The sequence below is a fragment of the Trachemys scripta genome, chromosome 17 (assembly GCF_013100865.1).
Source record: "Trachemys scripta elegans isolate TJP31775 chromosome 17, CAS_Tse_1.0, whole genome shotgun sequence".
Lineage (NCBI taxonomy): Eukaryota > Metazoa > Chordata > Testudines > Emydidae > Trachemys > Trachemys scripta.
Window position 1 is genome coordinate 10,788,794 of NC_048314.1, and position 13,268 is coordinate 10,802,061.

Below are 13,268 nucleotides of genomic sequence, written 5' to 3' on the forward strand. Positions count from 1 at the left end.
TAAGCGGGCCTGGGAGTGTCTCTGATCGGCACCAGGGCTGTAGGGAGGGGTTGTCTGGAGGGGACTAACGTGGATGACTGTACGCAGTGTCGCTACAAACTCTTCGCTGCTCCTGGAGCTACAGTTACTGCCCCCCTTCTCTGCACACTCTGGATGGCTTTGCTTGACCCTCCCAACCTGCCATGACTGCATAGCCACCCCCCGTCCCATTGCTCACCCTGCGGAGCTGGGGGCCCAGTATCATTTTTTGCCAGAATTCCTCCTTGCTTCAAATCTCACCTGTAACACTCCTGTGCAGGGTTAGCCCACGACTGGCTCGGACACCAAAGTCCCACCTACTGGCTCTCAGCCCCCCACTTACTGCTTCCTTCCACCCTCCCCTCCAGGCCTCCACCCCCACCCCACACTTTTCTCTGCCTCCTTCCAGTGCTCCCTCAGTGCCACGTTCACCTTTCCCCAGGCCCAATACAGCTTCCACACCCTGCTCGCTCACCTTTCTCCAGCCCCCCGTCCCGGCCTCACTAGAAGGCCTTGCCTACGTGGGGAAGATTTCTTGGTGTAACCTGTCCTAAGGGGTGAGTTTAAACTGATACAGTGATCCCAGTATCCGCCGGCGTGGACACTTTGATTTGGGTACAGCTATATAACCGGTAGACGAAGCCTTAGCCTCCTCCGTCCCCTCCCTGCAGCTCATGTGCAGCGCTCTCTGTGCGGCTATCTACGCTCCTTTTCGCCTTGGTAACTTTCTTGGCTTTGACCCTGCTCCATCTCCCCCCCGGCGTGTCTCTGCATCTCACTTTGTGCAGCGTTAGCTTTCTTCTTTTCGGTTCTACTCCCCGGCAAGCCAAGTCAACCCCGTATACATTGAACTGAAATGTGTCACCCCGGTGAGTCAGGGCGATTCAAAACGAAACCAAAAGTGGGGAAGGTGCCCTGTGTCGGGGGTGAGGGGGAGGAGCCTGAGAGGTTTGCTGCTAAGCTGGGTTTGGGGAAGAAGTCGCTGGTAGGCAGATGGAACAGGCCAAGAATTGCTAAGCGGAGGATTCGGACTCCTCCAATGCACGCCGGCAGAGCTGAGTCAATCTGCCAGCGCTGGAGCAGGGGAGGTGGGGATCCGTCAGCAAATGACGGGATGTGTTTTATTTTGATCGGTTTAAGCAGTGGCTCCAGGTTTGGCTCGCTGCGAGGGCCCCACAGAAACAAAGGCAAGGGTGCAGAACAAGAGTTCATCTCGCCTTTATTCGAGATGCGATCTCAGTGTGTCCTCTTCCTGGGCAACAACTCCTCCCACCGTGCTCCTGTGCTCCCCCTCTACCCAATGAAGCGGCATGCCCGCAGTGGCTCTGTCCACAGGCCACTCCCCCGTGGCTTATAACTCTCTGCTTGTACGTGGTTTATTGCACAGTGGAGACGGGGTAAACGACAGAAGGGCTTTATTTGAATAAGCAGCACTAGGGAGGTAACCTCCCTATGAAACGTAGCCCAGGATGAGCGAGGAATTCCTGCCATAGCTGGGGAGTTCCCACTGTCAGGGAGAGGGTAGAATCCAGGAAAACGTGTGATTGTCATTGTTGGAGGCCAAGAATAGGGCAAATACATCCGACGTGGGAAGCTTCTCCTCTAACTTAGTGCTACTGCGTTCGTATCAGAAGGTCACAGGTCAAATCCCTTGTAATGTTCCTTGCTAGAGGCCAGATTCAAAGCCCACGGAAGTCAATGAGAATATTTCCACTGATTTCCATGGGCTCTGGATCAGACCCTAGGGAAGAAATTCACCCCTGAAACGTGGTCACCAGCAGCAGAGGCATAGAGAAGGCACGAGCAGCCTCCCCTCTCCCTGCGCTAGCCCGAGTGCCGGTGTAGGGCTGAATATATAATATCATAGTAGTAATAATGAATCTGACCCATCTCCGCATCCTCTGTAGAGCCGCCCACCTCCACAACTGAGCACTGCAGAAACAGACACAGCATGGTCTGCTGTTCTGGGGCTTTGCCGGGACACCCAGCCCCCCAACACTGCCATAATAGACCAGAACCGTACAGAGGAGACCCCTCTTTCCCCCCCCAGGCCACAGTGACCCAGGTGGTGCCTTCCCTCCCACTCGGCCCTCGCTGTGGGGAAGAACTGCAGCGAGGGGTCAGGCAGACGTTCCAGCCGGTCGGAGCACCTGCAGAAGCAGCCAAGACCTTTGGCCATTCAGATCACGTTCTCGAGTTTGAACGGAACTTGCTCTGGTCTGTGCTGACTGGCTCTTTGCTCCAATCCTCTGCCTCCCGCACCATCCGTTCCCCTCAGCTTCATTCCACACCTCCCCTCTTTCTCCCTTCTCCTCTCGTTCCCCTTGCCCACCATGTCCCTTTGCTCTTCTGATCCCCTTCCAATTCAAACCACACACACACAAATCAAAGCCATGTCCTTGTTCCCTCTGCTTGTGTGTTAGCCCCCTTCCTCTGCCTTGTGTGTACCCTGGCTATTTAGATTGTAAGCTCTTTAGGACTGGCCCGATCTGCTACACGGCACAACGCCTAACACAGCAGGGTCCCGTGCTCGGTTGGTCCTTAGGCATAAACATGATTAATAATAATAAGGACCTGTGCGTGAGCCCTCCCCTGGCATTCTGGGATAATGCAATTAGAGAGCAGTGTGATGGCTCAGTTTGAAGGAACACCCTGAAACACACGACTAAATGATCTCAAAGGGACGTGTTGCTACATCACTTCTGTCACAAGGAGCGCTGCCGCGTTTGGCCTCCAGGTGGCAGGATTGTTCATTCTCTTCTCAGACCCTAAGGATAGGTGAGGTGATAAGAACAGGAGAACTTGTGGCACCTTAGAGATTAACAAATTTATTAGAGCATAAGCTTTCGTGGACTACAGCCCACTTCTTCGGATGCAAACTAATAAATTTGTTAGTCTCTAAGGTGCCACAAGTACTCCTGTTCTTTTTGCGGATACAGACTAACACGGCTGCTACTCTGAAACCTGTGAGGTGATAAGTGTTCTCAAGGAGGAAAAGGCCTTACCATTGATAGACAATGCAGGATCTGGAAGAGTGTGGGCTAGTAGTTAGCACACGCAATGCTCAGCGAGGGCTCCTGGGTTCTGTTCCTAGCTCTGCCATTGATGTTCTGAGTAAGTCGCATAACCTCTGAGCCTTGATCATAGAATATCAGAGTTGGAAGGGACCTCAGGAGGTCACCTAGTCCAACCCCCTGCTCAAAGCAGGGCCAATCTCCAGACAGATTTTTGCCCCTGATCCCTAAATGGCCCCCTCAAGGATAGAGCTCACAATCCTGGAGTTAGCAGGCCAATGCTCAAACCACTGAACTATCCCTCCCGCTCTTTGATCTAGACTACAAAGTTTTGCCAGCATAGCTGTGTCAGCCAAGAGTGTGGGGAAAAAATCGCACATACCCAACTGTGATAGCTATACCGGCAAACGTCCTGGTGACAACGGAATGCTGCTGAAAACATCATTTATGTCGTTCGGGGGAGTAGTTTAACTACGCTGGCAAAAAAATTCCTTTTGCTGGGATAAGCTGTGTCTTGTCTTGGGGGCTCGGACAGTCTATCCATGCCAGTACAGCAGTTGTATAGCATTTGGAGTGTAGACAAGCCCTCAGCAAAAGTGGGGATAATGACACTTCTCTGTTTCACAGGGGGCTTGTGACCATTTTGACTCATCTACATGGGGGCCTCCAGGAAATTAACCTAAACTGTAAATTTGAAGTAGATTAGTTAAACCGCATTAAACCCCTGTGTGAACAACCTCATTCAGAATTAATGTGGCCTTAATTTGTTTTAGTTAATTTTTTTAATGGGGTTTAATGCGGTTTAACTAATTCACTTCAAATTCACACCTTTAGTTAATTCGGATTAATGTTTCTGGATGTCCCTGGGTAGAAAAACCTTTAGTTAATATTTGCAAAATGCTTTGAAATCTGTCACTGCCAGGCCTGACTTTCGACTCTTCCCAAGAACCAGCATCCGAGAAGGCAATGTCTTAATGCTGGCATGGCCAGAGCTGCTCTATCCTGGTACAAATCACATCTGTAGGGCTGTCCAGGATTGGGGGAATGGAAGAAGGAGGAACGACATCTAACATCTTGGGGGCAGAAAGCATGAGATGAAGAGCCCTCAACTTGGCCAACAGTTGTAGATCCATCTGAACAAGCAGCAGTGTTTAACAAAGGATGAGCCCAATGCTTTGTGCCCTAAGCACCATCCCAGCCAGGTGAAAGCTCCCATGTGCAAATCCACACCAGCAGTTCCCTTACGACTGGGTCACTTCCCAGCCCCACCCAGCGTGTTTTGCTCCCTGTACATGCCTGGCACCCTCATACTCATTTCTGGCAGACCTCTGCTCTGCTTGAGTTGGGAGCATTGTGTATGACCGGTATAATCTCCCCCACTCCTGTAGTCTGTATGGTACGGCGGGCAGGCAGAGGTTGTGAGGGTAAACCCAGTGCCAACACCGGATGCACCTAGTGCATTCAGATGTATTAGTGTGTGGGATGGATGCCTTTTCTCTCCCAGGAAAAATGAATTCCAAAGGGGTGGGGTTCCCTTTTTACTCCATGTTAAGCTGAGGCATCAAATGATTGCTCTGATGAGACCCAGGCGCCTCTGGGCTTCTTGACCATGAGGTCATGTTTTCCTGTGACTTCCTCTTCTTTACAAGCAACTGAACGGAAGAGTGTTGTTCTCAGAGCACGTCTCAGAGCCGATTTGTTTTCAGTTTCACTTCCCCATCCTCCCTTTGTCATTGGGAACAGGTTCTGGGCACGGGTGGTCCGGTGAGAGTCCTGCTAGAATCTTTCATTTTCACTTATGGTTCTTTCCACCGCATGGTCACCTCCTGAAGATGTTCGAGAGAGAAGCTCTCTCTTTTTCAACCTGTTTTGTGCAGTCTTTGGCCACGCTTTTCCTGTTGCAGTTAACGGCCAGCAGCCTCAACCCCTGTGTGGAGGTACGTGATCTCTAAATAACCAAATCCTTTTGTTTCTCAAGAGCAGCTTTCCCCAGCCTGTGAAATTTGTGTCTCTGATGTGCTGGGTGCTCAGCTTCCTGTGGGGTGTATTGTCTTTTGCCAGCAGTATTCCGCAGCTTTGCAGAAAGCATACGCCACCATGGAAACCAGCTCCCAGCACTGAAAAAGTAGCTTTGATCCATTGTAGCTTTGTTTCCCTTTGCTTGGTATTGCTAAGGTGCAGTTATTAACCCCAGGAGAAGCCAATGGATCCCATTCTCCTACAGCAATAGACTCAGGCCATGCCTACGCTACAAAATTAAGTCGATCTAACTTACGTCAGCATACAGCTGCTGTAGTAATTACATTGCTTGTGCGTGTTTGCTCTTTGTTCCCTGTGTCGGCGGTGCGAGTCCTCACCAGGAGCACTTGTATCGATTGTACAGTCAGTGTGGGGCGTTGTGGAAGGGCTGCTGAAAGCCAGTAACAGTCGACATAAGCAACGCGGTGTCTACCCTGATGCTGTGTCGACCCAACTACATCAACCTTGATTCTACGCTGCTCGCAGAAGTGGAGTTATTAAGTTGGCGTAGCAGTGCAGGTGTGCTGGTGGGAGTGAAATTTAAGTGTGAACACTTCCATAGTTAGGTTGACATAAGCTGTCTTGGGTTGACCTAACTCTGCAGTGCAGACCAGACCTCAGACCCTGTAGTATTACTACTGCAAGCTGTGATATTTTAGGCTGTTACTGTAATATGTCGCAGAGTTGTTTTTGCAGCCACTGGTCAGCAATTTGATGCTGAGTTCATTGTTTCCAGACATCACCGTTATAAATAAACGAGCTTTATAAGAAATAAAGTTAAATATTCTGTAAGAATTAAGTTTAATGCTGATTTAGGATTATTACTGTCTGAGAGCATATCTGTTCCCTGGTGTATTACCAACGTCACATAGAATCTGGTCTTTAAAAGCTCTGGTCCAGATTTGCCTCTGATATAAATAGGCACAATCCAGAGGACTTGCACCTGATTACACTTGCAGTTATATTGGTTATTGGTTTGGGAAGCAGAAATGCTATTACAAGAATAGATGCAGATGCTTGGACTGTACATGATGTTGCTTCCGGTTGCTCAGTGCGGCCCAGAGGATCTGTCTGTTACAGAGATATTTAGCCTGCAAGCTATAGCTTTCTGATGGTTTAACTTTCCAGCACTTTGTGGAATCTAGATGTTAATCTGTGGATTGGCTCTGTGAATATTGCAGGAGACCACCAACATAACTTACAGATGCATGGAGTTGAACCTCTCTGGAGTTCCAGATGAAATCCCACCTTCCACCCAGAATTTGGATCTGAGTTTCAACCCACTGGAGTCACTGACCTCAAATTATTTCTCAGCAGTTCCTGCACTGAGGTTTCTGGACCTCACTAGGTACGGAACCTTTCACATTGATGTTGTCCTACTGGATGCAGACAGGGCTTTTGATTCACATTGATTGATCCTGTTTCCGACTCACTAATGCACTGACATAGGGACAATGCACTGTTATTTTTGCTCTTGTGTCTGTGTGGCTCAAAGGGTGGTTCTGGCTAAAAAGAGTTCTAATCCTGCACCATAATTGAGGCTCATGCCCAGTGCTATCACAATGATGCTGTTCTAAGGTGCAGGTCCTGCACTTCATTTCACTGGTGTATGCCCAGGCAGAAGCTCTGAAAAGTTGATTGTGCAGAGGGTAGCACCTTCTTACTAAAAGGATCTGCTCCCTGGGTGCGTTCTGCTTTACTATTTCTGTTAGACTGTCAGAGACAACTCTGCTAAGAGACGATGGGCTGGAGTCCATTCCTTCTCGTGCATCAGCAGCAGAGTTGTTTCCTGAGTTCCAGTCAGCGACCCCTTGTTTTGACAGCACATGGGCAGTAAAGCAGTTGCATGGGCGTCACTGAGGACATAATCTGGAGGTGATGGGGTGTCACAGAAATAAGTGAAGCCCATATTTGTCTTACACAACCTGCATTATGTTGTGCACAAGATAGATAGTACCCAGTGCAAGTTTCACGTGGCGTTTTGTGGGCTGCAGGTGAAGAAATAGGCATCTTTTTAGTGGTAAATAGGGCATGTTTGAGCCTGGAGGTCACCTAGAGACAGTGAATGTGGAGACCCAGTGACACCACTCCTACAGAGCTGAACTGCACTTTAAAGATTCAATGGGAGTGGTGAATTATATTAATAATAATGATTACTATTATTTACATAGAGGCATTGGTACCCGCGGCACTCTACAGACACATCAGAAGAAAAGCTCCCCACCCCACAGAGCTTGCGCAGTAATTAAGACCATGTACTTACTGGCACATCTCCGCTGATGATGGAATTCTCTCCAGTTCCAATGGCCCATTTCAGACCCTACACTCACTAGAGGCTCACATGAGATCTGAGCTGTAGTTTTAAGTGCTGCCTTTAAGTGCTGCCCATGAGGGAGGGTGGTGAAGCACTGGAATGCGTTACCTAGGGAGGTGGTGGAGTCTCCTTCCTTGGAGGTTTTTAAGGCCCGGCTTGACAAAGCCCTGGCTGGGATGATTTAGTTGGGAATTGGTCCTGCTTTGAGCAGGGGGTTGGACTAGATGACTTCTTGAGGTCCCTTCCAACCCTGATATTCTATGATTCTATGATTCTATGATACCGGTTCTGGGATGAATTCCGCTCTGAGCATAAGAGAAATCCGACACCGGGGCTGAGCAATTGCTGAATGCTGCTGTGCTTGTCGAGGATGTTCCCTTTTAAGTTCAGATAGCTGTTTACGGGGCCTGTCCACAGGTGCTGGAACTAGGGGTGCTGGGGGGTTTAAATAGGGTTTACAGTTTGGTTCCATGGCTCTCAGCACTCCCACTACAAAAAATTGTTCCTGTGCCCGTCTTCCTCCAGCCCAATGAGCTGTTTCAGGGCTGATCTACGCTGATAACTTACCTGGGCATTGCTACGTCTCTCAGGGGACTGGAAAAGCCACCCCTCTGTGAAACAGAAATGCCAGCTGACCCCCGGGGTAGGTCAACGGAAAAATTCTTCCATCAGCCCAGGGCTTCTCTCCTCCTGAGCTCTCCTGCAGCACAGGCGCGTCAATGCAGCAGTTCAAGTGTAGACACTGTCTGTGCCAATGGGAGGGGTTCTCCCGTCGGCGTAATTAATCCACTTCCCCAAGAGGCGGTAGCTATGTCAACGGGAGAATTCTTCCATCGACCTACCGCTGTCTGAGGTCAGCTGAACTACGGCGCTCAGGGGGTGGATGGTTCCCACCCCTGAGTGACGTAGCTGGGTCAGTCCAATGTAGACCAGTCCATAGCTACTGCCACCCGGTGAGGCGTATGAACTACAGCGACAGGAAAACCCCTCCCGTTTGTAGTGAGTGTCTACACTGGAGCGCAGGAGCATTTTAAGTATAGACCGAGCCGCAGCATGAAGGTTTTGAGGTTCAGGGTAGAACGCTGTATCCCTGCACGTGAATCCCTCACTAACTCTCATTGCCTAGAGGAGCAGTCGGCCTTTCCTTCCTCTCCGGATGTTAGGAGCTGAAGCTGTGTTCCAAGTTGTTCTAGGGAAAGTTTCCTTTAGGCAGTGTTGCCTAGTGGATGGAGCATTAGACGAGGACTCAGGAGATCAGGGTTCTATTTCCAGCTTTGCCACTGGCCTGCTGGGAGACCAAAGGCAAGTCATGTCACCGCTTTGTGCCTCAGTTTCCCCATCTGTAAAATTGAGGTAATGATACTGTCCTCCTTTGTAAAGTGCTTTGGGATAGATCTATGGATGTAAAACACTATAGGAGAGCAAGATAGTATTATTATTATAGAATGGGCATCCAACATGGGGTTTGAACCCCACTAGACCTTAGACATTCAGGGTGAGGTTCCCTAGGGGAGGTTCGCATGTAACCCATACTAGGAGTATGTGGGTTATTTTCCACATTTCATGCCTGAATCACGTAAGAGGTTTATGAGTCTGCTACGGCTTCCCGCTGTGGTGTTTTTAGTCTGTTCGTTTAAGCGATAGAGGATCATGCTTTTAGCACTGAAGGTTCTGGGTTCAAATCCTGCAGACTGCCCCAAGCAGATCCAGCCACATACAACATTCCGCACCATGATGTACATTTAGGGTCTTCCCATGGCTTGTTGGTAACTCTGCGGCACTCTTCTGAGTTTAAGGTTTCCTTTCCTTCCAGAAACGAAGGCTGAGATTGTCAGAGCTGCCTGAGGAAAGTGAGTCAAGCTCCCATGAAAATGAAATGGAATGAGGTACCCAGATCGCCTAGGTGCCTTGTAAAAGCTCGGCCTCTGTTTTAAAGCCTTTTGGTGGTGATGAAACCCTGGAATGTCAATGGGTGCTTTTGATTAGGACTGAGAGGCGGTAAAGGAAGCCTGCACTCTGCCTCACCGTAGACAGCTCTGTAAATCCCTTGCTTTCAAATTTAATTCCAGATTTAGGCAGGGCAGAAGAGATGTGAGAGACGTCTTCTCTGTGTCAGCATTCATTTCCTTTCTGCTAAGCTGATTTATTTCTGCCTGGTTGGGCAGGTCTGCATCTCTGGGCGATAATGTTGTGTTCACACATAGATCTGGTGTGATAATATTGCCCTGGGTTTGATAAGGTTGTGTCTGCAAAGCTGCCTAGCTTGGTAATGCTCCATACCCACCTGCACCTGGCATAATGACACGGCGTCTGCACCCAGCGCAGTAACGCAGTACCCATGTGCATGTGACAGAAGTGATAATGCTTCATGTATATTGTTCTCTTTTCTTGCATAACAGATGTCACATCCAGACAATTGAAGACTATGCTTTTGAGGATCTTCCTAACTTGCTCACCTTGATTCTGACTGCAAATCCGCTCTGGCACCTGGGACCAAAAGCCTTCTATAGTTTGACATCCCTGCAGAAGCTGGTAGCTGTGGAAGACAACATATCCTCGCTAGCTGACCTGCCCATTGGACATTTACATACTCTGCAGGAGCTGAATGTGGCCACGAACAATGTAGACTCTTTGAAGCTCCCCAAATATTTCTCCAACCTGACGTTTCTCCGATTCCTGAGCCTTCAATCGAACAAGATCTCATCTATCTCCACAGGAGACCTGGATGTTTTGCAAGGAGAGAAGGGGCTCAACCTAACATTAGTGCTGTCTAGCAATGATATAAAATATATTCAGCCGGGCTCCTTTGAGGGGATTCATCTTCATGAGCTGTCTCTGAGGGCTTGTTTTGAGAACACCAATGTTATGAAGGCTTGCATCCAAGGCCTTGCTGGCTTACAGGTCCACAGACTAGTGCTTGGAGAGTTCAGGAACATTCAGAGAGTGGAGGACTTCAGTAATGGGCTCCTGGATGGACTGTGTCTGGTGCAGCTGCAGGAGTTTGTTTTCATTTGCTTCAAGAGGTTTAATAATGGCACAGACACTCTCTTCGACTGCCTGGTCAACACCTCTACTGTTCGGCTGGTGGATCTCTACCTCGACCAGGTGTCAGCAGTCCCGACTGCCTCCAGAATACACCAGCTGGAATGCAAGACCTGCAAGTTCAGTGAGGTGCCTGCCCTGAAGCTGTCCTCCTTCAAAGAGCTGAGACTGCTTCGGATCACCAAGAGCAAATACCTCACTGGCTTCCAGCAGAAATTTGTGGATCTGGATAACCTGGAGGTCCTGGATCTGAGTGAGAACCGGCTCAGCTTCATCAAATGCTGCTCCTTTCACCTGGGTGGGACTCCAAAGTTGAAGCACTTGAACTTGAGCTTCAACTCCATAATCAGCGTATCCGGAGGCTTGCCGCTCCATGAGCTGGTATCTCTGGACTTTCAGCACTCAAAGCTGGATAATCTTGGCACCATCCCTGTCTTCGTCTCCCTTGGGAAACTCATCTACCTTGATATTTCCTACACCAACACTCACGTCGAGTCCCAGTATGTGTTCTGTGGCTTAGCGTCCCTGCAAGTGCTCAAGATGGCCGGCAACTCCTTTAAGGACAACAACCTGGGCGACAGCTTCAAGAACCTGACCCAGCTGCTCACCCTGGATGTTTCCAGCTGTAAAGTGATACAGGTGTCTCTGAGCACATTTTCTTCCCTTGGTAAATTGCAGACGCTAAACATCAGTCACAACAAGTTGCTGACTTTTGACCACCCAGCCTACAAGCCTCTCCAGGCCCTCACTGTCCTGGACTTTAGCAGCAACCAGCTGACTGTCTTGACAGAAAACGCTCAGGAGAGCCTCCCGAGCAGCTTGGTCCACCTGGACCTCTCTTACAACCTGTTCGTCTGCTCCTGCAACCACCTGAGTTTCCTGAAGTGGGCCCAGGAGCACGGGGAGCTGCTCCGGAGCACCGAGCTGATGGTCTGCATCAGCCCTGAGCACCTGAAGAATGCGAGTGTGATGAACTTTGACCTCTCCTCCTGCCAACTCAGTGCCGTTCTGCTGGCCGTCTATGTGGGCACGGCCCTCGCTGGAGCTGTGTTCTTGTTCCTCATTTACAAATACTACTTCAACCTGTACTACGGGCTGGTGCTGCTCAGCGGGTGCAGGCGGTACGCGGACAGGGGCGACACCTACGACGCCTTTGTCATCCACTCCAGCAAGGACATTGAGTGGGTGAGAAAGGAGCTGGTTGAGACCTTGGAGCAGGGAGTGCCCCCCTTCCACCTCTGCCTCCACTACCGGGACTTCACGCCAGGGGTGCCCATTGCCTCCAACATCATCCACGAAGGGTTCCTGAGCAGCAGGAAAGTCATCGCCGTCATCTCCAACCACTTCATGGAGAGCAAGTGGTGCAGCTTTGAGTTTGAGATCGCCCAGTCCTGGCAGTTCATGGAGGGCAGAGCTGGCATCATCCTGATTGTCCTGGAGGAAGTGGATAAGGTGCTGCTGAGGCGTAAGTTGGGGCTGTCCCGCTACCTGAAGAGGAACACCTACCTCGAGTGGAAGGACAGGGAAATAAGCAGACACCTCTTCTGGAGGCAGCTGAGAATGGCCTTGCTAGATGGCAAAACAGAACCAGGAAGGGGGGGAACTAATGGGAACCAACGATGATGGTGCGTCCCCGTTCCTTGCTCTCTCTGCCTGGCCCTGACTGAAAGCTGGAGTTGAGGAGCTGGGTCTCCAGGGGTTGTTTCCTTTGGAGCTGGAGGAATTTAATTCTCCTGAAGTACGAGAGTGGGGAACCAGCGAAACCCTAGGCCAGGGGTGGACAAATGTTTTGGCCCGAGGGCCACATCTGGGTATGGAAATTGTATGGTGGGCCATGAATGCCCACAAAATTGGGGGTTGGGGTGTGGCTGGGGGTGAGGGCTCTGGCTGGAGGATGTGGGTTCTGGGGTGGTGCCAGAAATGAGGAGTTCAGGGTGCAGGAAGGGGCTCTGGGCTGGGACAGGAGTGCGGGTGTGGAGGTGAGCTCTGGGGTGCAGGAGGGTGGGATGGAGGGGTTCAGAGGGCGAGAGGAGGATCAGGGATGGGGAAGGGGTTGGGGCACGGGAGAGGGTCAGGGGTGCAGGCTCCGGGCGGCACTTACCTCAAGCAACTCCTGGAAGCAGCAGCATGTCCCCCCTCTGGCTCCTACGCGGAGGCGCGACCAGGCAGCTCTGCGTGCTGCCTCGTCCGCAGGCGCCGCCCCTGCTGCTCCCATTCACCCCGTTTGCTGGCCAATGGGAGCTGCGGGGGCGGTGCTTGGGGCAGGGGCAGAGTGTGGAGACCCCTGGCTGCCCCTACGCGTAGGAGCCAGAGGGGGGACGTGCTGCTGCTTCTGGGAGCCTCGTGGAGCAAGCCCCCGACCCTGCTCTCCGGCAGGAGCTTGAGGGCTGGATTCAAACATCTGAAGGGCCAGATGCAGCCCCCAGGCCGTAGTTTGCCCTCCCCTGCTCTAGACCCTTTGTTCAGCAGCCTCCTCTAAGGGAGAGCTTGCGAACTATGGTGTCAGGTGCAGCTGGGATGCTTCCACATGGACAGGCTGGCCTGACGGCCATCTGTGGCTGCAGCCGTTCCAAGCTGGTCTGGCCTTGGGATGAGAGGCAACAACACAGTGGTAGTGCTTTCATAAGGGGGCGCTCTTGCCTGGGACTCAGTCCTGAGCCACTGTCCACTCACAGTGTTATGGGCAGGGGGCAAATATGCTCTTTTGAGGTATTGGCCCTGATCCCCCAAGAGTGGCAGCTGCAGAGTGTTGGTGGTAGCTCTCCGGTCCAAGCCACCTGGCCCCAGCAGAAGGTAGGGCCTCAGGGGGCCTGCTCTTACTTCCACCGCTGGCGTAACGGGCCTTACCCCAGTGGAAGATC

General features: G+C 51.0%; 1 protein-coding gene across 1 annotated transcript; it reads left to right on the top strand.

Moving 5' to 3' along the window:
- The first annotated feature begins 4,763 nt into the window (after positions 1 to 4,763).
- On the top strand, positions 4,764 to 12,256 carry TLR4 (toll like receptor 4). Its single transcript, XM_034752170.1, is given in 4 exon segments — positions 4,764 to 4,969; positions 6,233 to 6,399; positions 9,765 to 11,987; positions 11,989 to 12,256. Coding segments are annotated over 4 exon segments (2,577 nt in total). The 5' UTR covers positions 4,764 to 4,864; the 3' UTR covers positions 12,071 to 12,256.
- The last annotated feature ends 1,012 nt before the right edge of the window (positions 12,257 to 13,268 follow it).